Source organism: Rhinatrema bivittatum, chromosome 1 (assembly GCF_901001135.1).
Source record: "Rhinatrema bivittatum chromosome 1, aRhiBiv1.1, whole genome shotgun sequence".
Taxonomy (NCBI): domain Eukaryota; kingdom Metazoa; phylum Chordata; class Amphibia; order Gymnophiona; family Rhinatrematidae; genus Rhinatrema; species Rhinatrema bivittatum.
The window spans coordinates 407,618,242-407,642,445 of NC_042615.1; the positions used below are offsets into that span (position 1 = coordinate 407,618,242).

At 46.2% G+C, this 24,204-nt stretch overlaps 1 protein-coding gene across 1 annotated transcript in view; it reads right to left on the bottom strand.

The window, feature by feature from the left end:
- The window catches only part of DNAH6 (dynein axonemal heavy chain 6), a 3,261,518-nt gene that overhangs the window by 847,620 nt on the left and 2,389,694 nt on the right, over window positions 1-24,204 (bottom strand). Inside the window, 1 exon segment of the mRNA XM_029602297.1 lies at window positions 22,013-22,080. Within this exon segment, the coding sequence (XP_029458157.1) occupies window positions 22,013-22,080 (68 nt within the window).

Genomic DNA, 24,204 nt, shown 5'->3' on the forward strand with positions numbered 1-24,204 from the left:
CAACACCATAGGGACCTAACTATACCTCCACTGTGCCTGTGTTGGATCCGTCGCTGCTCGGCGCCTTCACTCCGCCCTCTCTACCTCTGTGGCAACTCCCTCTGGGTCTGATGGATGGTTGCTGCCATGGCGTCTCCATGCCGTCTCCCTCTGTCGTCCCCGGACCGGCTCGATGCTGCGGATCTGCCATGTTGCCTGATGACGTAGGGCGCGCTCGCATTGATGTACTAGCAAGGGCGCGAACCTTGGGGCGTCCCCCTGAATTGACGTCATCCACTTCCAATATATAAGGTCTCAGTATTTGTTAATGAATCGAGTTAGCAAGGATGGACACGGACTCGGACACGATCTCGGATATGAATTCGTCCAAGCTACTCTGCCTTCTCGGACTTACCAGGGGTACCCGCTCCTTGGGGGCCTCGCTCTCTTTTCTTTATTTCAGATTGCAGATAGGAACCGGTACTCGCTCCTCGAGGGCCCATGTTCCTGAATACTCTGAAGATTCTCTACTGCCTGGAAGCTATCGCAGACACAGATATTTGTGAGTTATCATTGCTCTCTCAGAGCTTTCCCTGGAACCAGGTGCTCGCTCCTTGAGGGCCTTACCCTTTCCAGCTACTGACCCTCTTTAAGACCTTAGGTGAGATTGGTTATCTAGTTCTGGCTATGAACTCAGCATACCCTGTCTACTCACTATCTATAGTCTCTCTACAGCTCAGCCACCCTGGGATCGCTGTTCCAGTACCTGAGGGACTTCAGCCCTGCTGGGCATATCAGCTCACTCCTGCCACCTCTGGTGGTTCTACTAACCTGTCTAATAAAAGAACTATCTGTGTCTGTCTCCATAACCCAGCCTAGCTGGTAGTCCCTCTCAGGATTTCCTCCTGGGGGCGCTGTCATCTGCCATCGGCCCAAGGATTCACCTATCTACCTTCCTCTACAGCTGAGTTCCCTCTCCAAGCACTCCGCTGGTACAGGTTGCTACTCCTTCCATCAGGGGTCTTCAGCAAAAGTTCATAACAGATTGTTATCTACTCCCTTTACAGGATCTGAGCATATCAGATTGCTAACTCCTCCTTCCACAGGAGTAGATTCACATCAAGATTGCTATCTCTGCAGTCTATACCCTAACAAGATTTCTAACTCCTCCCTCTCATGGAGAAGAGCATTACAGATTGCTAACTCCTCCCACCAAGGGAGCTGATTCATTGCAGATTGCTAACTCCTCCCTCTCCTGGAGGAGATTCCTATCAGATTCCGAACAGATTCATAACAGATTGCTAACTCCAGTGGATCCGGCTTTAATTTGGAGTAGCAGTACTCCTGGGAATCCAGCTCAAGGTATGGGATGTCAGTAACCCATGGACCCGGCACACCTCTCCGCTTTGCAGGCCATACCGGGCCTGGCTCAAAGCATCTCAGAACAGCAAGAAACCTTGGAGAAACTTACTGCAGCATTTCATCAGCTTCATACACAGAAGATACAAGGCACAGCTTCTACTCAAGAAGGTCAGTTACAGAAGGTAACTTTAAAGACAGCTGTTCCACTGGCGACTCCTATTCACTTCTCCGGAGAACTCCAGAAGACGTGGGGCTTTTTGAACCAGTGCAGCTTGCATTCACCTTACAACCTTCATTGTTTCCCACGGGCCTCTTTAAGACCACCTACATCCTGTCATATTTGGATGGGAGAGCTTTGTCGTGGGCATCTACCTTGTGGGAACGCAAGGACCTTATTTTGCAAGACATAGATGGATTTATGGACTTATTTAGATCCGTTTTTGATTACCCTGCTCATGTGTCTGTTGCTGGGTTTGCTTTAGTGGACTTGAAGCAAGGCAACAGATCATTGGCTGAATTTGCCATAGAATTCAAGACTCTTGCAGCGGAACTTCGCTGGGACCCCAGATGTCTCAAGACTCTCTTCTGCAGAGGCCTGGATACCTGCTTGAAAGACGAGCTGGCCGCTCGCCAGACACCTGACTCGCTGGAAGAATTGATAGCCTTAGCTACTCGGATTGATTGTCGGCTCCGAGACAAGGTGAAGGAACTCCGGCCTAAGGTGTTAACTGGGTCGAAACAGGCCAGTATCCCTGCACCTCGGAAGGGTCCAGCTATTCCTGCTGTTGATAAAGATGAACCTATGCAACTTGGTCGTGGTCACTTGACCTCAAAGGAGAGAAGAATTCAGAAGAAACACAGCCTGTGCATGTACTGTGGTCAGCCCAGCCATGATGTTTACATGCCCCATTTGACCGGGAAACAGACAGGCCTAAGTCCCGCGAGAGGACTGTTCTTGGGCCATTTGGCGTTATCTCCTCTGCTCTCTCGTTCAGTCTCTCTGACTTCTGAACCAACAACAGTTCGTACCCCTGCCTTGTTGGACTCAGGGGCAGGAGGCAACCTTATTCTCAGTCATCTTGTGGAAGACCCGAGGAGTCCCTTCGTCAAACAAGAAGATCCTTTACTGCATCATAATTTGAAGTCGGCTTTGGACGTTCCTTTACATCACCACTTCTCTTGAGGATCTTAATGACGTCCACAGCTGTTCTACTTTGGCTGCTAATATTTATAGCGGTTGCTATGCTCACCATGGCTAGATGGCGCTCTACATATTTACCGTCTTCACAGACTATTTCTCAGAGTTATCTGCTATGATTGTTTTACTCAGAAGTCGTGCATGAAGGACTACAGCACTATTGGTTCCGACGAAGATATCTCTAGCTACCAGCCTGTTTGATTTGCTGGTGCTGCCAGCATCTCTCTTCCAGCAATTCTATGGAAGAGTTATCCAGAAGTGGGTTTTGGACACACCCCAACCTTGCCACTTCTGTGAAGTTTCATTGACGTCCATAGCAGCTAAGCCAATGCTGCTGAATTCAACAACTCATCCAGTTACATTACTGAAGAGGTACCCTTAGATGTAGGGTTGGATGTACCCCAACATCGCCACTTCCACTGAAGGTTCTCTGACGTCTTAGCAGCTGAGCTATTGCTTCTGAAATCATCTCATCCAGTTCTCACTGAAGAGTTACCTTTAGATGTGGGGTTGGATGTACCCTAACATCGCCACTTCCGTTGTAGTCTCAGTGGCGTCTATAGCAGTGCTATTGCTGCTAAATACTATCTCTCATCCAGCATCATCTACTGGAGAGTCATCTTTAGAAGTGGATTTTGGACATTCTTCTTCCTCATCACTTCCACTGACGTCCGCAGCAGCCCTACCCATTGCTGATGATGTCATCAATGACACTCTGAAAGATTCTTCCAAATCTCAGGATCCATCCGTAACCATTGCAGAAGACAAATTGGAAATCAAGATCAAAAGAGATACTGGATGTTCGCTACAGAGGCAAGAATTTTGAATACTTTCTGATTGGGAAGGCTTCGGCCCCTGGAGGAGATTCCTATCAGATTCCTAACAGATTCATAACAGCCTGCCTGTCTTGCCCCTAACAACATCAGAGCGACCTGACTATACCTCCACTGGGTACCTGTCTTTCCCTTATCAACACCAGAGGGAGAACGTTAACACTACTTTGCCTGCCTGTCTTTCCCCTATCAACACCAGAGGGAGAACGTTAAACTACTTTGCCTACCTGTCTTGCCCATATCAATACCAGAGGGCCAAGACGAACTCCACTGTGCCTACCTGTTTCAGACTGTATATAACTTGTATTTTGTAAAATCCTAATTTAATGACTGCTTTGACTTGCAATTGAAAAATTAAAGGTGGTCAAGTAATACACCTACATTTTTTATATTCATACTCAAAGGGAAGCTGATGTTTTCTATGATAATGGACATTTTTTGTATTTGAGAGTGAGATCTCTGGATTAGTAGAAACTGAGTTTTGGAGATGTTAGAAGTTGAACCAGTTTATTGTAGAAAAGCCATTTCTGAATGGTTGAGACGCAAATCTGTACAACTTCTTCTGTTCTGACAAGGATGGGTGAACGCAGACAAAAAATTGAATATTGTCAGCATAAAGTTTGCATCCTTCGTAAAGGCTGGCAAGAATTTTACATATCAGAGCTAAGTAAAGATTGAAGAGCATTGATGATAAAGCTGAGCTTTGCGGAACCTCCATAACAATGTCCGACCATTTTGAACAATGATTATTAAATTCAACACAGTATGTATGCTGAGAAAGAAAAGAAATGAACCAATGTAAGACAGAGCCAGCTATGCTCCATTGTCTTAAATGGTACATACTCCATGAATATGCAAGTAGTGTGTAATACCAGGAGGATTATCGTGGATAGTGTAGCCAAATGTCCTAGGTCATGCCACGATACATGCATTCTCTCATAGTCTGGACTGGCAGAGAGGTTTGAGAGTGGTCAAATTGCAAGAGCTTGGCTCCTAGATAAGTCACTGCTTTCTTCCAAGATTATGGCATCATTTACCTTTTTTAACAGTCAGGGATGTGTCCCTGAGGACCATGTAATACATTCAGTTTATCGCCCTCACTCCTTTGTACTTACCTCTTTTCCCTTCTACACAACTATTAAGTTTCCTAGTACACCTTTTGGGTCAGGGGCATAGTCGCATCGAGAGAGTAGTGTATTGGAATTAATATCTGTATATCATCGACGCCAGAGGGACCTGACTATTCCTCCACTGTGGTTGCTTGTCTTGCACCTATCAACACCATAGGGACCTGACTATACCTCCACTATGCCTGCCTGTCTTGCCCCTATGAAAACCAGAGGGGCCTGACTATACCTCTACTGTGCCTGCCTGTCTTGCCCCTATCAACATCATAGGGACCTGACTATTGCTCCACTGTGCCTGCCTAGCTTAACCCTATCAAAACCAGAGGGGCTGACTATACCTCCACTGTGCCTGCTTGTCTTGCCCCTATGAACACCAGAGGGGCCTGATGATATCTCCACTGTGCTTGCCTGTCTTGCCCTATCAGCACCAGAGGGACATGACTTTACCTCCACTGTGCTTGCCTGTCTTGCCCCTATCAACACCACAGGGCTGACTACCTCCACTGTGCCAGCCTGTCTTACCGCTATCAACTTTCTGCCACTCTGCCTTGCTACCATATACCAGACGTCAGTCGACTATACTCCTTGTGGTGTTCTTGCCATTATCAAGGGTCTAGTGTATTGATGCTAGTCTTTCTGCTGCTTTATCACTTTATTGACGCCTTGGGGTTTTTTCTGACATATTTTCTGCTTGCTATGTTCCCCCTTCGTTGTGCTGTAGGATGTTGATGCCACTTGTCGTGCCACTTTACCTCTTGTGCTGCCTTCGAGGGTTCATGCAAATGTTATCTGTGCCCTCTTTTGAAGCTGTGGGGTGTTTTTGACAATCTCATTGCTGCTTTGCACCTCTGTTAAAACACTCTTACCACTCCTGATACCACTTTGCCCCTTTACGGTGCCTTAGGCTATTCGTGCCACTTTGCCACAGACTAAGTACCTTGGAGCTCTTTTGCCCTTCTGATGGTTGCTCCCCAGAAGTTTCATCCAAATTGATAAGAAATCCCTAATTCTGCAGCCCAAAATTAGGCTGCAATACTTCCCCCATTGACTTTAATGGCAAACGAAAAATGAATCAAACCAGTAAACGAATATTTATTTTTTGCTTTGAAACTAATGAAAATTATTGGGGTCCCAACGAAATGAATAAACAAACTGAAATTAATTTGTTTCTTCTGCACATCCCTAGTGACCTCATAAGGGAGGTTGAGAGCTTCTGAGCTGAACTATAAGGCATCTACTGCTCTTTACAGCTGCTCCATAATGTGCAAGTGTTTGTAAAAAAGAAAAAAAAATGTTGTTACCATATTTTTATAGATAGGTGTTATTGTTAATGTTTTGCATGTTTTATAATCAATTATTAGTTAATGTGAAGCTATTTTGTTTCAAACTACGTGTTTGTTCTTTATTTGCCTTACTCAACATCTCATCATGTACATCTCTTTCTATAAGTGTTTCCATACACTGTGAACACTGAATCTGGTGTTCAAATACAGGGTATAATGCTACCGTGTTTCCCCGAAAATAAGACAGTGTCTTATATTAATTTTTGCTACCAAAGATGCACTAGGCCTTATTTTCAGGGGATGTCTTATTTTTCCATGAAGAAGAATTCACATATATTGTTGAACAAAAAAATGAACATTTATTATATTCTGAATAGTTGTCTGGTTATGCTGGTTTGTGATGACAACTAACTGTGAATCCTGCAGGGTAAAAAAATCACAGCTGCATGCTCTGGTGTTCTGTGCCATGGGCATGCTCCCAAATAAAAACTTTGCTAGGTCTTACTTTCGGGGGAGGTCTTATATTTAGCAATTCAGCAAAACCTCTACTAGGTCTTATTTTCGGGGGATGTCTTATTTTCGGGGAAACAGGGTATCTGCAAGAAACTATGTGCAAGGTAGAAGATGATGATGAGAGGTCGGCAGATGGGAAGATGCACAGCTGAAGTAAACACCATTCCTAGGTGCTCGCCTAGGTGCTCGCCTTCTCCTTTTACCCCATCCACCCCTCCTCCCCTCCTACACCCCCCACCCCCTCCCCATCCCCCCTACTCCCGTATAACTCTACACAATTGTATTTCCATGGCATTGCTGTATTTATGAATACTTTGTACATAGTGATACTCTATATATATTTGTAAATTTTGCTCATAAGTTTTGTTTAATTATTTCCCTCCTCTTTTCCCCCTCCTCATTTGTTCTTATGTTAAATTCGTTATATCTGTTCGATGTAAACCGCCATCCCAGGCGCCTGTTTCAGTTACACTGTAAACCGATGTGATATCCCGGATGAACGTCGGTATATAAAAATTTTAAATAAATAAATAAATAAATCATGGAAACATACATATGAAGCAGTTGCCATACTTAAAGAACTTTACAGGTCATGTTCATACCACATGATATCTCATGCACCTTTTATCTTGTGCTTATGTAATTCTGTAACACATAACACATAACTGCAAAATCTTACTCTATGACTGAGACTTGGAAGGAAGTAATTATCAGGGATTTTTATTTATCTGCCAACAAATGGAATTTGGAAAAACATAGGGAGAATAATTTTAAAAATGTTCTGGCGGCTAGCCACCGCATTCCGCAGCCAGCCCTACTCATCCCCCACTGAGGCCGTGTACCTTGCCCCGCAGACGCAGCCCAAGGAAGCCTCCGCCGACGCCCTCCTCCACAGCAACCCGATGCCAAGACCGGCACGCCTTCCCCCACAGGAGTCCCTAGTTGCTCATGCACAGCTTGCCCCAACCTTTAAAGGGGCCACGGCGGGAAACTCACCAGCAGCCCCATCTGATGACATCAGCGGGAAGGCCTATATAAGGGCAGCTCTGCCCTCCCAGAATCGTCTCAGCAACGGCTCAGCTCTGCATGGGTAGTGTGTTGCTCCAGCTCCTGCTCCAGTTCCTGATCTAGCTCCTGCTCCAGTTCCCCTTCAGCTCCCCGAACTTCTTTTCTGGCTTGACCCTGTTCTTTTCTGGCTTGACCCTGGTACATCTCCTGGATTCCTCTGCTCGCTGCCTACCCTGACTTCATCTTGTCTCCTGGATTCCTCTGCTCGCTGCCCACCCTGACTTCGGCTTCTCTCCTGAATTCTTCTGCTCGCTGTCTGCCCCGACTTCAGCTTGTATCCTGGATTCCTCTGCTCGCTGCCTGTTCCAACTCTGGCCCATCTGACTCTGCCTTCGTCTAACATCCTCCTGGAACCTTTGCACAGAGATCCGCACCTAAGTCCAGCCGCACCCAAGGACTCAAACGTGGGGAATGAGGGCTGGTAGTGGTGAAGGTCCAGTAGGGTCTCCGCACCACCCCGGACCACCTGCCAATAGCAGGGACCTACAGTGGGCTTCACCCCTTGTAGGTAGCGTCAACCCCACCTTGGCCAAAGGGTCCACACTGAAACACAAAACTGCTTGTGTGTGTGTCCATATATGCATGTATATAAGATGCAAGGACATCTACCACTGTAATTTATAACCTGCATGCACTTCATTTGCGTAGGTTATAAAATATGAATACATATGCATGCACAAATGTTCGCGTATGTAAAAATTGTGAGCCATGCAAGATTGGATTTATACAGTACTTATCCAGATAAATTCTGATTTATGTAGATAGTTATATGCGGTCTGAAACATCTGCTGGATAAGTCTGACTTTTGGACAGTCATCCAGGCTTGTATTCTACCCCTTGTTGATTATTGTAATTCTATTGATTTAGGCCTCCCTACAAAGACACTATTTATTTATTTATTTATTTATTTTTTTATTTATTTACTGATGTTGTGTACCGTTATTTGGTAGAGCCATCAAAACGGTTTACAAGATGCTAAAAGAAATATACAATATGCAATATATAAGAACATAAATACAATGCATGATAAAAAAAACAATAATAAGAATAGGAAAAAGCAAATATTAATAGCAATCATTAAGAACTAAGTTATAGGCTCCCTTCAGGTCAAGCTTTGAGAATATCTTGGCACCTTGAAGTCGGTCAAACAGTTCTGAGATTAAAGGCAGGGATATCGGTCTTTGATTGTGATCTCGTTCAGACCTCGATAGTCGATACAAGGACGTAAGTTACTGTCCTTCCCCACAAAGAAGAAGCCTGCACTGGCTGGAGACTTTGAAGGCCTAATGAATCCTTTCTGTAAATTCTCCTCGATGTACTCGGACATAGTCTTATTCTCTATTACAGAGAGTGGATAGACACATCCCTTAGGAGGTTCAGTGTTCGGCTTCAGCCTTATGGCACAGTCGTAAGATCTATGTGGAGGAAGGATGTCAGCAGCTTCTTTGGAGAACACATCACAGAATGATGCGTATTGAGGCGGCAGTCCTGACATCACTGGAGTTGTAGGCATGCAGAGGACAGGAGAACCTCCTTAAGGCTATTGCCATGACAACCTGGGCCCCAGCAGGAGAGTTCCAAGGTGGCCCAGTCGAATTGAGGCTGATGCAACTGCAACCAAGGTAACCCCAGAACGATAGGGTGCATAGCCTTCTCTAACACAAAGAAGGGAATTGACTCAGTATGGAGGGCTCCAGTGAGGAGGGTTACCGGTTCAGTGTGACAGGTCATGTCACCTGGCAAAGGCTCTCCATGGATAGATGATAAGAGCAAGTGGAACCTTCAATGTGACGAAGGGGATCCTCAAATGTTCCACTAGGCGTTGAAGTATAAAGTTGCCTCCTGCACCGGAATCCACCAGGGCAAGAGTTTGAATTTCAGACGGTCCGCTGATCAGGGAGACTGGGAGAGAGAGCAGAGGAGAGGGCATCGTAAGACCTAAGAACAGTCCTCCTGCAGGACATAGGCCCGTCCGTTTTCTGGACTAATTGGGCATGTTGGAACATCGTGACCAGCTTGTCCACAGTACATACACAGGCCATGCCTCTTCCGAAGTCTTCTCTCTTTTGAAGTCAGGTGACTACGACCAAGTTGCATCGGTTCCTCTCCACTGGCGACAGGTATTGCTGGAACCATCTGAAGTGCAGGAATAGCACGAACCTCCTTCTGAACCAGTCCTTTAATAGGCTTGAGTTCTTTCAACTTATCACGAAGCTGGTGGTCAATTCTAGCAGCCAAAGCCACTAGTTCATCCAGCAAGTCAGTTGTCTCACGAGCGGCCAGCTCGTCTTTCAAGCGAGTATCCAGAACTCTGAAGAAGAGGGTTTTCAGACATTTGGAATCCCAGCATAATTCTGTAGCAAGAGCCTTGAACTCTACTGCAAAATCAGCCAGTGGCCGGTTGCCTTGCTTCAGGTCCACCAGAGTAGAACCAGCAACAGTCACTCAAGCAGGATCATCAAAAACAGATTTAAACCAATCCAAAAATCCATCAATATCCTGCAGAATTGGATCCTTATGTTCCCACAGCATTGAGGCCCAAGACAAGGCCCTTCCATCAAGATAAGATAGAATATAAGTAGTCTTGGCGTAGGCTGTGGGGAAGTGAAAAGGCTGTAATACAAAATGCATTCAGCACTAATTTAGGAAACCTCTGGTTCTTTGAATCTCTCTAGAGAAACAAACTGGAGCAGCCAGAGGTACCGTAGCCTTTATAGTTACTTCAGGTAACTGACCTTCATTACTAGAAGCAACGCTTTGATTCTTCTGTGCGTGCAGCTGATGGAACGCAGAAGTGAGTTTCTCCAATGCGTCTTGTTGTTCAGCAATGCGCAGGGCCAGGCCCGGAATGGCCTGCAGGGCATTGAGCTGTGCCGGATCCATGGAGTTAGCAATCTGTTGTAATTAGTGAGGTTTGGGTGGACCCTTGGACACTGTGGCAGCTGACCACGCCCACGGGGGGAAGTCCAATGAGGGGCCACAGGTCAGGCTCAGCTCTGGACACACAAACACAAATATTTCTTTATTTAGACAGTTTGAGAAGCCACCAGAGGTGGCACTAGTGAGTAGAAAATGTAGCCCGGCTGGGCTAGTCTTCCCCTGGGTGCTGGAACAGCGGTAGCAGTGCTGTAGTAGAGATAACTGAGAAAATGAGTACAATAGAACATTCACAAAGTCCCAAGTATGGAGAAGCCCCAAGATAATGAGAGCTGGCCCTCAAGGAGCGAGTACCAGATCCCTGGAAGCAGAGAGACTTGTTGGCAAAGTACTCAAACAGCGGTTCCACGTAGGAGATGGCAATGGCGCTGGAACAGAGGTAGGCCTCCGAGAAGCGACTACCTGATTCCAGGGAGACAGCTCTGAGGAGTGGATGATAGTAGTACTCACTGATGGTGTAGGTAGCGAATTCTTCGAAGTAGAAGAGGAGGTAGATGCAGGCAGCGGGTCAGGGAACATGGGCCCTTGAGGAGCGAGTACCGGTTACCTGATAGCGATCTGAAAGAAGCAAAGAGGCCCCCGAGGAGTGGGTACCCCTTTAGCAGAAAGAATCCAATGGAAGCTGGAAAGGCAGAGTAGCTGGATACAGAGAGCGAATCCCATCCATAAGAATCACCCCTGCTAACTCAACGGCTAGCAATAAACTGTAGGCTTATATATCCGGGCAGTGTGACGTCATCACAGGGGGAGGCCCCTAAGGAACGCACCAATGAGGAAATAAGAATGAGGGCCACGCGGCATGCGCACCCTAAGATACCTGTAGAACATGGTGGGAGGTAGTGCCCAAGCCGGTCTGGAGACACCGTAGAGGACGGCAGGCGGACGCCGCGGCAACCAGGCATCCATGAAGAGCAGGAGGAGCCGCAAGAAAGGAAAGGTAGGCGGAGTGACGTCATCGGGAAGTGACGGTCGCAACAAACACTTTGCACTTGTCCACATTAAATTTCACCTGCCGTTTAGTTGCCCAATCTTCCAGTCTTTCAAGGTCCCCCTGCAATGTATCACAATCTACTTGTGATTTAACTACTCTGAATAATTTTGTATCATCCGCAAATTTGATAACCTCACTCGTCGTATTCCTTTCCATATCATTTATATATATATTGAAAAGCACCGGTCCAAGTACAGATCCCTGAGGCAATCCACTGTTTACCCTTTTCCACTGAGAAAATTGACCATTTAGTCCTACTCTCTGTTTCCTTTCTTTTAATCAGTTTGTAATCCACGAAAGGACATAGCCTTCTATCCCATGACTTTTTAGTTTTCTTAGAAGCCTCTCATGAGGGACTTTCTCAAATGCCTTCTGAAAGCAAATGTTGCTTACTTGTAACAGGTGTTCTCACAGGACAGCAGGATGTTAGTCCTCACATAGGGGTGACATCACAGGATAGAGCCCAATCACGGAACACTTTTGTCAATGTTTCCAGAACTTTGACTGGCACCTACTGGGCATGACCAGCATGGCACTAAACCTGCAGCCAGCAGGAGTCACCCTTCAGTCTTGTTTAAAGCTACAGGAAGTGCAGAAAAATAAAATAAGAAAACGAACCCAACACCGCAGGGTGGTGGGCGGGTTTCGTGAGGACTAACATCCTGCTGTCCTTTGAGAACACCTGTTACAGGTAAGCAACATTTGCTTTCTCACAGGTCAAGCAGGATGGTAGTCCTCACATATGGGTGAGTACCGAGCTGAGTATGTCCAAGAAATGCACCAAATGTACCCAAGATGTGCAATAGGCACAAGGATTGGGGAAGAATTTGGTAGAGGGCATCCTGAACCCTAACGGGTAGGCGGAAGGCTGTTGGTACGTCAAGTTGTAAAATGGAATGCCTGCTTGCTGATAGCAAAAGGATATGCAGTCTGCTAACCAGGAGGAGAGAGTCTGCTTACCCATAGGCTGCCCCAATTTGGTGGAATGGAAAGAGACAAACAATTGAGTGCTTTTCCTGTGGGCAGCTGTACGGTCTAGATAGAATGCTAGAGCATGTTTACAATCAAGGGTATTCAGAGCCTGTTCTCCTGGATTGGAGTGAGGCCTGGGAAAGAAGGTAGGTAATATAATGGATTGATTAATGTGAAATTCCGATACTACTTTAGATAAGAACTTAGGGTGAGTGCGGAGTACTGCCCGGTCCTGCAGATGTTTAGTATAAGTCGTATAGGTAACTAGGGCCTGTAACTCACTAACTCTGCGAGCAGATGTTATTGCCAAAAGAAAAATCACTTTCCATGTGAGATAGTGAAGATCACAGGATTGGAGAGGCTCGAATGGTGGTTTCATGAGCCTTCCCAAAACCAGATTGAGGACCCAAGGAGGGGCCGGAGGGCACAGTGGAGGCTTGAGGTGAAGTAAGCCCTTCAGAAAACGTGTTACGAGGGGTTGTACTGAAAGAGGAACATCCCCGAACCCTCTATGGAAGGCGGCTACCGCACTGACATGCATTCTGATGGAGGAGGTTTTTAGACCTGATTCTGACAAGTGCCAGAGATAGTCTAGAAACTTCGTGGTGGAACAGATAAAGGAATCAAGGGACTGAGAAGAACACCATGATTTAAGCCTGTTTCATTTGTATAGATAAGATTTTCTCGTGGAAGGTTTCCGTGAAGCAATCAGGACACGGGAAACTGGCTCCGAAAGGTTAAGAGGCTGAAGAACTAACCTTTCAACATCCAGGCCATCAGAGACAAGGCCTGAAGTTTGGGGTGGAGTAGGCACCCGTCGTTCTGAGTGATCAGAAGCGGGTCCTTTCCCAAGGGAATATGCCTGCAAATGGAGAGGTCCTGAAGAATTGGAAACCACACCTGACGAGGCCAGTGAGGTGCTATCAGGATCATGCGTCCCTTGTCCTGATGTAACTTCACAAGAGTCTTCGAGAGAAGTGGAAGTGGAGGGAATGCATATAGGAGACCGGTTGTCCATAAGAGGGAGAACGCATCTCTTGTCTGAGAGTGTTGGATGTGAGTGAGAGAGCAAAAGTTCTCTACTTTGCGGTTCTGAGGTGATGCAAAGAGGTCTATGTGGGGGTAACCCCAAGATTGGAATATTGAGTCCACTACAGTGGGGTCGAGGGACCACTCGTGTGGTTGAAAGGCGCGACTCAGCTTGTCCGCCAACACATTGGCCACTCCCGGCAAGTAGGTGGCCCTGAGGTACATTGAATGGGAAAGGGCCTCTGCCCATATCTGCGCAGCCTCCTGACACAGTAGGTAGGAGCCCATCCCTCCCTGTTTGTTGATGTACCACATGGCCTCCTGGTTGTCCGTCTGAATGAGGATGACCTGGTTGGAAAGGTGATCCTGAAATACCCTGAGGGCATATCTGATTGCTCAAACCTCCAGGAAATTGATTTGGTGTTTGGCTTCCTCTGGAGACCAAGTTCCTTGTGTCTGTAAATCAGCGACATGGGCTCCCCAGCCGAGGTTGGAAGCATCGGTGTTGAGAATTATTTGAGGGTCTGGAGCCTGGAAGGGCAGGCCTCTGAGGAGATTTTGCCATCAGGCTAGAGACTGACGAAGTGAGTCGGTGATGTGGACAGTGGTCGATAGAGATTGGACGGACTGAGTCCATTGTGACCTTAGAGACCACTGCATGACTCTCATGGCCAAGCGGGCCATTGGGGTAACCTGTACTGAGGACGCCATGTGTCCTAGCAGGATGAGGAAGTGGCGTGCAGTCGTGCAGTGCTGAGACTGTAGCTGGTGTGCGAGAGAGAAGAGAGTGAGAGCTCGCTGTCGAGGCAGAAATGCCTTTGCCTGCAAGGTGTCCAAGTCTGCCCCAATGAATGATAAAGTTTGAGATTGGATTAAGCAGGATTTCGCGTAGTTGACGAGAAATCCTAGTGAAGTCAGAGTGTGTAAAGTAAGACGTAGGGACGACAGAGCAGCCTGCTGAGTAGGAGCCCTGATTAACCAATCATCTAGATAAGGGTAGGCGTGAACACCTTGAGTCCTGAGGAAGGCTGCTGCTACTACTACGAAGCACTTGGTGAAGACTCATGGTGCAGATGCCAGGCCGAATGGTAGCACTCAGTACTGATAGTGCTTGGGGCCTACCAGAAATCTCAGGAGTCTGCGATGAGATGGAGTTATCGCAATGTGTGTATATGCGTCTTGGAGATCGACAGAGCAGAGGCAGTCTTCTTTTTGCAGAAGAGGAAGGAGGGAACCCAAGGTTACCATCTTGAACTTTTCTCGGTGGAGGTAGTTGTTGAGGGCATGTAGGTCCAGAATTGGACGAACGCCGCCTCATTTTTAGGGGATTAGAAAGTACCGGGAATAGAATCCTAGGCCTTGTTGGGAGTAGGGCACTGGCTCTATTGCTCTGGACTGGAGGAGTAGGGAGACCTCCTGCTCCAGGAGAAGTGAGTGTTCGGATGTTCTCCATGTCAGTAGAGGTGGGGAGTCCGGAGGGATGGAGGGAAAGTTCAGGTGATAACCTTGAGAGATTATGGCAAGGACCCACTGGTCTGAGGTGATTGTGTGCCACCTGTTGTTGAAAAGGCACAATCGACTTCCCACTGGTATCTGAGGCAGTAGAAACTGGCTGTTGCTCTCTATGCAGGAGTCAAAAGCCGGAAGCAGGGCCCGGCTGAGGAGCTACCTGCAGTTTTTGTTTCTGCAGTTGACGAGACTGGGCCTTTTGGAAAGGTCTCTTGGAATGAGTTCTAGACTGTGCTGGATAGGACTTCTTTGGACGGAAGAATTACTTTTTAGTATCCTTCCTGAAAGGCTGTTTGGAAGAATACTCAGAGGGCATCAGAGAGAGCTGGCGAAAGGTCTCATGATTGTCCTTGAGTTCCGCCACCGTCCGCTGAATCTGTTTGCCAAACAGATTATCGCCTATGCAGGGCAGATCAGATAATCTGTCTTGTACTTCAGCGCGCAAGTCCGACGACTTAAGCCAGGCCCATCTTCTTGCCGAAATAGCAGTTGCAGATACCCTGGAAGCAGTGTCGAAGATATCATAAGAGGATCTGATTTCATGCTTCCCTGCCTCAAAGCCCTTGTGTACCAGGGCTTGAAGCTTTTCCTGGAATTGCTGACGCAGGGACTCTACAAAGTCCTGTATCTGCTTGAATAAGACCCTGTTGTACTGGGTCATATACAGCTGGTAAGAGGCGATCCAGGAGATAAGCATTGATCCGTGGAAGACACGCCGGCCAATGGCATCCAGGATTTTCTGTTCCTTACCTGGGGGAAAGGAAGAGTGAGGTTTTGACTTTTTGCCCTCTTTTGGGCCGATTCTACAACCATACATTGATGATCCAGCTGAGGTTTCTGGAATCCTGGGGCTGACTGGACCAAATAAGTAGTATCAGCTTTCCTGTTGACTGGAGCAACAGAACCAGGGTGTTTCCAGTTCTTTTTGAGGAGATCAAAAGAACCTGATGAATAGGGATGGAGGTTATTTCCTTGAGAGCATCCAGGAATTGTAACAGCTCCATCATTTGATTCCTATCATCTTGCTCAGTCTGTAATTGGAAGGGAACCAATTCAGACATTTCCTTCACAAAATTTATGAAGGACAAGTCATCTGGAGGAGTACGCTTCCTACTTTCAGTAGGAGAAGGTGGTGATGGTAAATCTTCGGTGTCTTGAGATGAATCGTCAGTCCAGGTATCATAGGGATCAGCACCTGTCCCTGTAGGAACCTGAGAAGGACGGGATGATGGTATTCCTGAAGGTCCTGGTCTAGGATCTGAAAGCATCAAGGGAAGTACTGGAGGCACCGATGAAGGCATGGAGGGCTCCGGTGCAGGCATCGATGGCATCCATGGATGGATCGGTGGTGCCGATGGGCGCATCGGCATCGATGATGGAGGCATAGGCAGGACTCCCGATGGAGGAATGCGGAACGGTGTTTCCCCTCCCGATGACAGGTTAAGCGGGGAAGGCACCAGAGCCAATTGTGACCCCAGGATCCATTGGTGGAAAACTGGCTATGAGCGCTTCCATCTTCGAGAGCAGCGGTGCCAATGCTGCCAGAATGGGATCGATGGTCAGTTCCGCAACCAGCACCAGTTTCGGCGCCGAGGGACTTTGGAGTCTGTGCATCGCCTTATTGATGGCCTCCTGAACCATCCAGTCCAGTTCTTCACGGAGACGTGAAGCAAGCAGCCCCGGCTCCGGAAGGGAAGATAGAGGCAGAGGCATAGCCTGAGGAACCCCCATTAAAGGCGGAGTCGCGGCTCTCGATACCCGTCCGAGTGAGGGTTGACTCGGTGACCCGGTCGCAGAAAGGGTCGGTGCCTTTTCTGGACGGGGTTTCTTCGATGGCGGCTCGGATGATGGCGAGGTCGAAGATTTTCCTTCCTCGATGGTCCGAGACTTCCGGTGTCGATGCTGATGTTTCTCTCTACGATCCCCTCGGTCCTGAGGGGGAGTAGAGGTAGTTGAAGGCTGAGAAGGCGTCGACGCCGGACGGTGGCCGATACGGGCATGAAGTGGACGGTACCAGTTCAGACGACATTGATGCAATAGACGGCATCGGAGTTTGAGAACGGAAGAGAAGTTCCATTTTCTCCATTCTGGCCTTGCAACCTTTTGGTGTCATTAAGGCACATTTGGGGCAAGTCAGGACATCATGCTCGCACCCGTGACACATTACACAGACTTTATGCGGGTCTGTTCTGGACATGGTGCAAGTATAGTCCGGGCACCGACGGAACCCTAACGCCATGGCCTTAGAAAAATTTAGCTGTGGTACAGTCGACGGCCAGTAGGCCGCGAGGGCCAAACTCGACAGGAATCGACCGAAAACGGGTAAAAAGTTACCGGAGTACCGCGGAATCAAAAATCGAAGGAGGGACCCCTGTGGGGTATGAACGTTTTTAGTAATTCCGTGAGGAAAATTCCTGTCAGGAATCTCTGTGGAGCTGCTTAACCCACGTGGCTACTGCTGCACGGAAAAAAGAAGACTGAAGAGGGACCCCTGCTGGCTGCAAGTTTAGTGCCATGCTGGGCATGTCCAGTAGGTGCCAGTCAAATTTCTAGAAACTTTGACAAAAGTGTTCCATGATTGAGCTCCATCCTGTGATGTCACCCATATGTGAGGACTACCATCCTGCTTGTCCTGTGTGAAAATCCAAATATACCACATCTACCGGTTCACTTTTATCCACATGCTTATTAACCCCTTCAATAAAATGAAGCAGATTTGTGAGGCAAGACTTTCCTTGGGTAAATCCATGTTGACTGTGTTTCATTATACCATGTCTTTCTATATGCTCTACAATTTTGATCTTGAGAATAGTTTCCACTATTTTTCCCGGCACTGAAGTCAGGCTCACTGGTCTATAGTTACCCAGATCGCCCCTGGAGCCCTTTTTAAATATTGGGGTTATATTGGTCACCCTCCAGTCTTCAGGTACAATGGATGATTTTAATGATAGGTTACAAATTTTTACTAGTAGATCAGAAATTTCATTTTTGAGTTCCTTCAGTACCCTAGGATGCATACCATCTGGTCCAGGTGATTTGCTACTCTTTAGTTTGTCAATCTGGTCTACTACATCTTCCAGGTTCACAGTGATTTGGTTCAGTTTGTCTAACTCATCACCCCTGAAAACCATCTCCGGAACTGGTATCTCCCCAACATCCTCATTAGTAAACACGGAAGCAAAGAATTAATTTAGTCTTTCTGCAATGGCCTTATCTTCCCTAAGAGCCCCTTTAACCCCTCAGTCATCTAATGGTCCAAATGACTCCCTCACAGGTTTCTTGCTTCGGATATATTTTAAAAAGTTTTTATTATGAGTTTTTGCCTCTATGGCCAACTTCATTTCAAATTCTCTCTTCGCCTGTCTTATCAATGCTTTACACTTAACTTGACAATGCTTATGTTTTATCCTATTTTCTTCAGATGGATCCTTCTTCCAATTTTTGAAGGATGTTTTTTTGGCTAAAATAGCCTCTTTCACCTTACCTTTTACCCATGACGGTAATCGTTTTGCATTCCTTCCACCTTTCTTAATGCGTGGAATACATATGGACTGCTTTCTGAGACCGTTATATAATGTGTTTTGAAAAGAAGTAGGTACGTTTTGCTTTTTTTTTTTAATTGTATTTTGGACCTGGCAGTTTTATTTTGCTCCTTTGGAATTTCAGTTCAGTCAAAGTTAGCTTCTTTTAGGAAATAGGACCATGAGTTTTCATTGCAACTGTCAAGGGTATCTTCACCTATTTTTATAATATTCCCTTGAATGTTAAAATTGAATTAATGTATCATAAGGGGCAGATACTTACAGATGATTCCTCCATAAGGCAGCGCTTCCAACAGTTCTACTCTCAGTTATACAGTTGTGATCCCACTATACAGGAGGGTACCATAGCAGCCTATCTTGCCCAAACTCTACTTCCTACCTTAACGTCTGCACAACGGCAGTTTCTAGATAAGGATATTACAGCCTTAGAGCTGGAGGAGGCCATCAATTCTCTTAAGCTGGGAAAGTCTCCAGGGCTCGATGGCTATACCCCGAGGTTTTATAAGAAATTTGCTACGGCATTGTCGCCCCTTCTACTAAGGTTTTTTAACTCTCTACGGGTAGGGGCTCCTTTATCCGCTCTAGCTAATACAGCAGGGATTACGCTATTGGCGAAGCCCGGGCGTGACCCCACTGTTTGTGGATCGTACAGACCGATCTCCCTCCTAAATGTAGATGTTAAGTTACTAGCTAAAATTTTAGTCAATCGCCTGAATTGCTTTATTGCTCAATTGGTACATGTTGATCAGGCGGGGTTCATCCCAGGTAGAACCACTGCGGACAATGTACATAGAATCCTAGACGCTATCTGGGCAGCACAGAAACAGCACATCCCAGCTTTAGCCTTATCCATCGACGCTGAGAAGGTGTTCGATATGGTGCATTGGCCTTTTCTTTTTCAAACGATGGAGGGCATGGGATTTGGTGCTTTCTTTCTGACCTGGCTTCGCCAACTTTATGATTCTCCTAGAGCCTGTCTAAAGGTTAATGGGGGTTATTCCTCGCCTTTCCCTGTCCAAAGAGGAACTAGGCAAGGTTGTCCCTTATCCCCATTACTCTTTGCAGTTTTTCTTGAACCCTTTGCCATTAATATACGCCGCAACCCCAGTATCACTGGTGTCGAGTTAGGTGTTACCTCTATTAAAATATCCCTTTATGCTGATGACATCTTATTAACCTTAACTGATCCGGAAACTTCCTTGGAGGGGCTTATGGGCGAAATGGATTTTTTCAGTGGTGTCTCAGGATTTAAGGTTAACTGGGACAAATCTGAGATTCTTAACCTCAACCTCTTACCCAGGTTGGTCAGTCGTTTACAGCAATTGTTTCCCTTTAAATGGGCTACCTCCCAAATCAAATACTTGAGGATTCAGTTGAGCACTACTCAGGACCTACTGGTCATAAACTATGCAACTTTATGGAAAAAAATAGATAAGGATCTGGAAGAATGGAGCAGATATCACATCTCTTGGCTGGGCAGAATGGCGGTTTTCAAAATGCATGTTCTGCCGAAACTCCTATATTTATTTCAGACCCTCCCAGTTCTGGTCCCCCCCTCCCTGCTTCGGCAGTGGCAAAAGAGTTGCATGACCTTTATTTGGGCGGGCAGAAGACCGAGGGTTGCCAGAGAGGTGCTCATGCGCTCCAAATTGAGTGGGGGGCTTGGAGTGCCGGATGTTTCCCGCTATTTTCGGGCTGCTCAGTTTAAAAAATTAGTGGACTTGCACATGACTCGACGCCCCAAATCGTGGGTCCTCTTTGCCCAAGCATTGTTAGGGTCTATCCCTATCCAAAGCCTTCTCTGGCAGCCTAAGTCTACTTGGTTAATCGACCCGGCTGTGGTGCTTCCCCCCACTACTCAAATGTTACTGCAACTGTGGCATAAGTATCGCTCCACCTTGGTGGGTAACAGGGAATACCACTCCAGTACCAATTTATACATTAATAAGGCTTTTCGCCCTGGTTTTGAGAGTTCCGTCTTTCTCATTTGGAGGAGACGGGGTATTCATCATTGGGGGCATATTTGGGGTTCCTCTTCCATACGTCCTTTCCCTGATTTACAGCGGGCTTATTCCCTACCTGATTCCGCTATATATCCTTATTTTCAATTGACCCATTTTGCGAAGACTCATATGCTGGCGGTGCATCTTAACTCTGAGCAATCCGCCTTTGAAAAGTTATGTGAGAAGGCGAATACTTGTTCACGGGCTATGTCCCAGATATACCAAATGCAATTACCCCAGGCACTACCTAACTACAAGTTCCAACTATTGTGGGAACGAGACTTGAAGGTATCCTGGACCCCACAAATTTGGAAAACTCTCTTTCAAACCATGGGTAAAGGCTACATAGCAGCCTCGCTCATTGAGAACTCTTATAAAGTACTATATCGGTGGTATCTGACCCCTGAACAATTACATAAGTTTACCCAGATCAATGTTGGCGGTTATGTTCGATTGTGGGTAGTTATTATCATATGTGGTGGGATTGTCCTAAATTGCAGAGGCTCTGGTGTGCAATATTCCACTGGATGTGTGATTTTTTGCCGGAGATGCCAACGCCCACGGCTGCGCAGGCGTTATTGGGTGCTGAAATAATAGGGCTTTCTGCGGACCAAAATAGACTGGCTCAATTTGTTTTCACTGCTTGCCGTTGTGAAATTGCTCGCCTGTGGAGATCCCCCAATATTCCCACAAAAGCAGACGTGCAACATAGGGTGCATAACATTTTTTTATTATCAAAAATCACAGCATTTAAGTACAAACAGATTTCATGTTTTGACATGATATGGCGCCCCTACCAACGGTGGCACTCGTCCATAACCTTTGCCTTTCCGGGTTCGCAGTGACCCCTTTTTTACTTACCTTTTGTTTAGACATATCCATCTGCCCCTTTGTGATGTGATTCTCCCTACCTTTTCCTAAACTGCACACCATTGAGGCTAGGGGGGGGGGGGGGGCTTGGTATATTAAACTACAGCACTGATATCATCTCAGGTTCTCTACCTCTAATATGCAGACTACTGATTTGTTTATCTGTAGCAGTTTCCAATGTATGACAGTTTATACTTGTTTATATGGCTTTACTGGACTGAGTTTTGTTGTTCTGCTGCTATTATATATGGTATGTTAAACCTGTTCTTTCGTTTTAATAAAAACATTTTACAAATTAAAAAAAAAAAATTGAATTAATGTTCCTTGCCAAGAACCACCAGCCTGGATTCATCTGAAACCTGGTACATGTATACCCATTTCTAGCCAGTAGGTATCATCATTTAGCAAAGACTGGGATTCCCTTCCCCTCCCTAAGATTTATGAATGTTACCTCTGCATTATCTCTAGTCCCTGCCAGCACAGGGAAAGAAAGCTGGGCATGAGAATTAAACCTGGGTCTTCCACATGGCAGGCCCAGCACTTCTTGATTAGCAACTGGGTCAGTGCAAGTTTTCCTTTTTAAATAAAATTAGAACTACAGATCATATGAATAATAAGGCAAAGCCATGACTGGCATAACCTTTTCTTGATAACACGATGCTATTTGCTAACCTTGATTTTTAAGTATTGTTTAGAGTTGATGTTCCTTTTTGATTCCCCCCAAAAAGTTTGATAACCTCATAATAAAAAAAATTATACACTAGAAAAATAAATTGAAATATAAATGCAATTTTACCTTAGCAGTTGATCCTCCAGACCTGATCTAGTCACAGTGAAATTGATGATAGTAACTTTTATACAAACCTAGGAAATATGAGATAGACATAGAAAATACATTTATTTCTACATTGTACATAAAAGCTTTTTAAATATAATATATACATATCAGGACATGTCATTGAATCAGAATTTTTGTCTCAAGAGCAGTAGCTGATTTTTAACTCGGGGACCTAAGTACTAATGACAGTTAGTGTTAACGCAAGTGTTTTTGTGAATTAACACTTCTGATAGTTTTAGTTTCTTAACAGCATTCTTTTCATTGCAACTATAACATTCACAACACTGAATGTATTAAATTGAGCTAATTATATGAAAAATATGCTAATCAACTCATTAACAATTTTCACACGTTAACAGAACTTTTGATAACTATACATTTCTCTGGTTTACTGTTTGAATTTAGTGTTGGCTGGCTGAGTAAACTGACATTGGCTTTAAATTTTTAAAATCAAAACTTAATCACTGGGTGCCATAAAAACTGGTTTCATCTAGTTAATTGCGGGAGGGGTGTACAGCTACCTGTATTGGAGACAGGTTCTCTAAGCACATGTTGTCCTGGATGCAAGACTGACCAGAGGCTTTTTAAAAAAGCTTAGCAGCAAATAAGTGAGTTATTTTTTTACATTTCCAAGTCTGTTATTGAACTTAGTTACTCGGAATATTGGTTCTACTAGAAATTAGGAATGCTGTTGAAAATAACTTGAAACCAAATTGTCCACTGTTTAATTTCCCACCCACCCCTAGGCTTGTTCTTCTAAAATAGTCCACCTGGATAAAAAATTGGAAACAAGATAATTTAGAAATTTAGCAATTCCTCAGGTTTTCAGCCACATCAATTGAACAAAATGAGGACTATCCAATGTAACAATTGTGGAGCCTTTATTTTGTGGCAAACCATCTAGAAACTTAGGGCTTGCCCCATTTGTTCAGAACTCTCTTCCATGAAAGAGGAATTGGCTTATCTTAAAGCTGAAATAAAGAGAATATCAGAAAATAACAAGGAATCCACACCCACTCCACAGTATAATTCAAGAGAACTCAAAAGCCCATGAAAAAGTGGTTTAGAGTGGGCACAGGTAGGACAAGACATGTGACCCATAGACACTCATCCTTCACAAGTCTGAAGCCCATATGTCCCCCCCCCCCAACACAAGTAGTGTACAGCAACCCAGGGACAAATGGATTACTGTCGACTCTGGTAGAGTAAGACCTGCGATGAGGAGATACACACCCTCGCAAGTGACACAAATACAAAATGTCTTCTAATACAGAATGAAGAAGCTAAAGTGAGGGAGATGGAAGAGGCATTTGACAAGAAGCAAGAAACCCAGTACACGCAATGTTGCGGTTCCGGTCGTGACCCTCGCGATCGGACCCTTACCTTGCTGGTCAGGGGGAACGCCTCCGGGAGCCACCGGCCCCTCGGGCCTGCTCGGGCCTACACCATGGCGTGTTCACGAGGGAGACGCCGCCGAACGCGATCCTGGCTCCGCCCCCTTAGGGCCGTGCGCGCGCAGAGGGAACCCTTTTAAAGGGCCTCTGGCGCGAAAACAGGACCGGCCCCTTGTGCTGATGTCAGATGCCGGCGGGGATTTAAACCCGGCATCTGACCCCGATTCTTTGCCTTGCAACATGGTCGACTCGTTTGAGTAGTGAGTTGCTGTCCTGTTCCTGCCTGCCTGTTCCTGCCAGCCTGTTCCTGCCAGCCTGTTCCAGTTCCTGTTTCTGGAACCCACCTTCGGATTGTCTCCTGGTCCTGACCTCGGCTCGCCTTCCAGCTTGTCTTCCGCCGCCTGCCCCAATCCCTGTACGTCTTCTCGTCTACGTTTTTGGTCAGTTCTCCTAAGTCCCAGCGGCCGAATCCCCACGGGCTCTTCCCAGGGGGATCTCGGCTTCCAGGGCGAAGCCACCTAAGTCCCAGCGGCCTGGACCTCCACAGGATTCCTGAAGGGGTCACGGGCTTCCAGTGTGAAGATACTCAGTCGTCAGTTGCTGCACCACCTTCCGACCGAGCCCCATCTGCGGAGACTTCCTTCATTCCATCTCCGTTCGGTCGGACCAAGGATCCACCATCCCAGTCACAACACGCAAAGTTCCAAAATACAAACAATAACCATCAAACCAAGCTCATTGATCTAGGAGACTCAA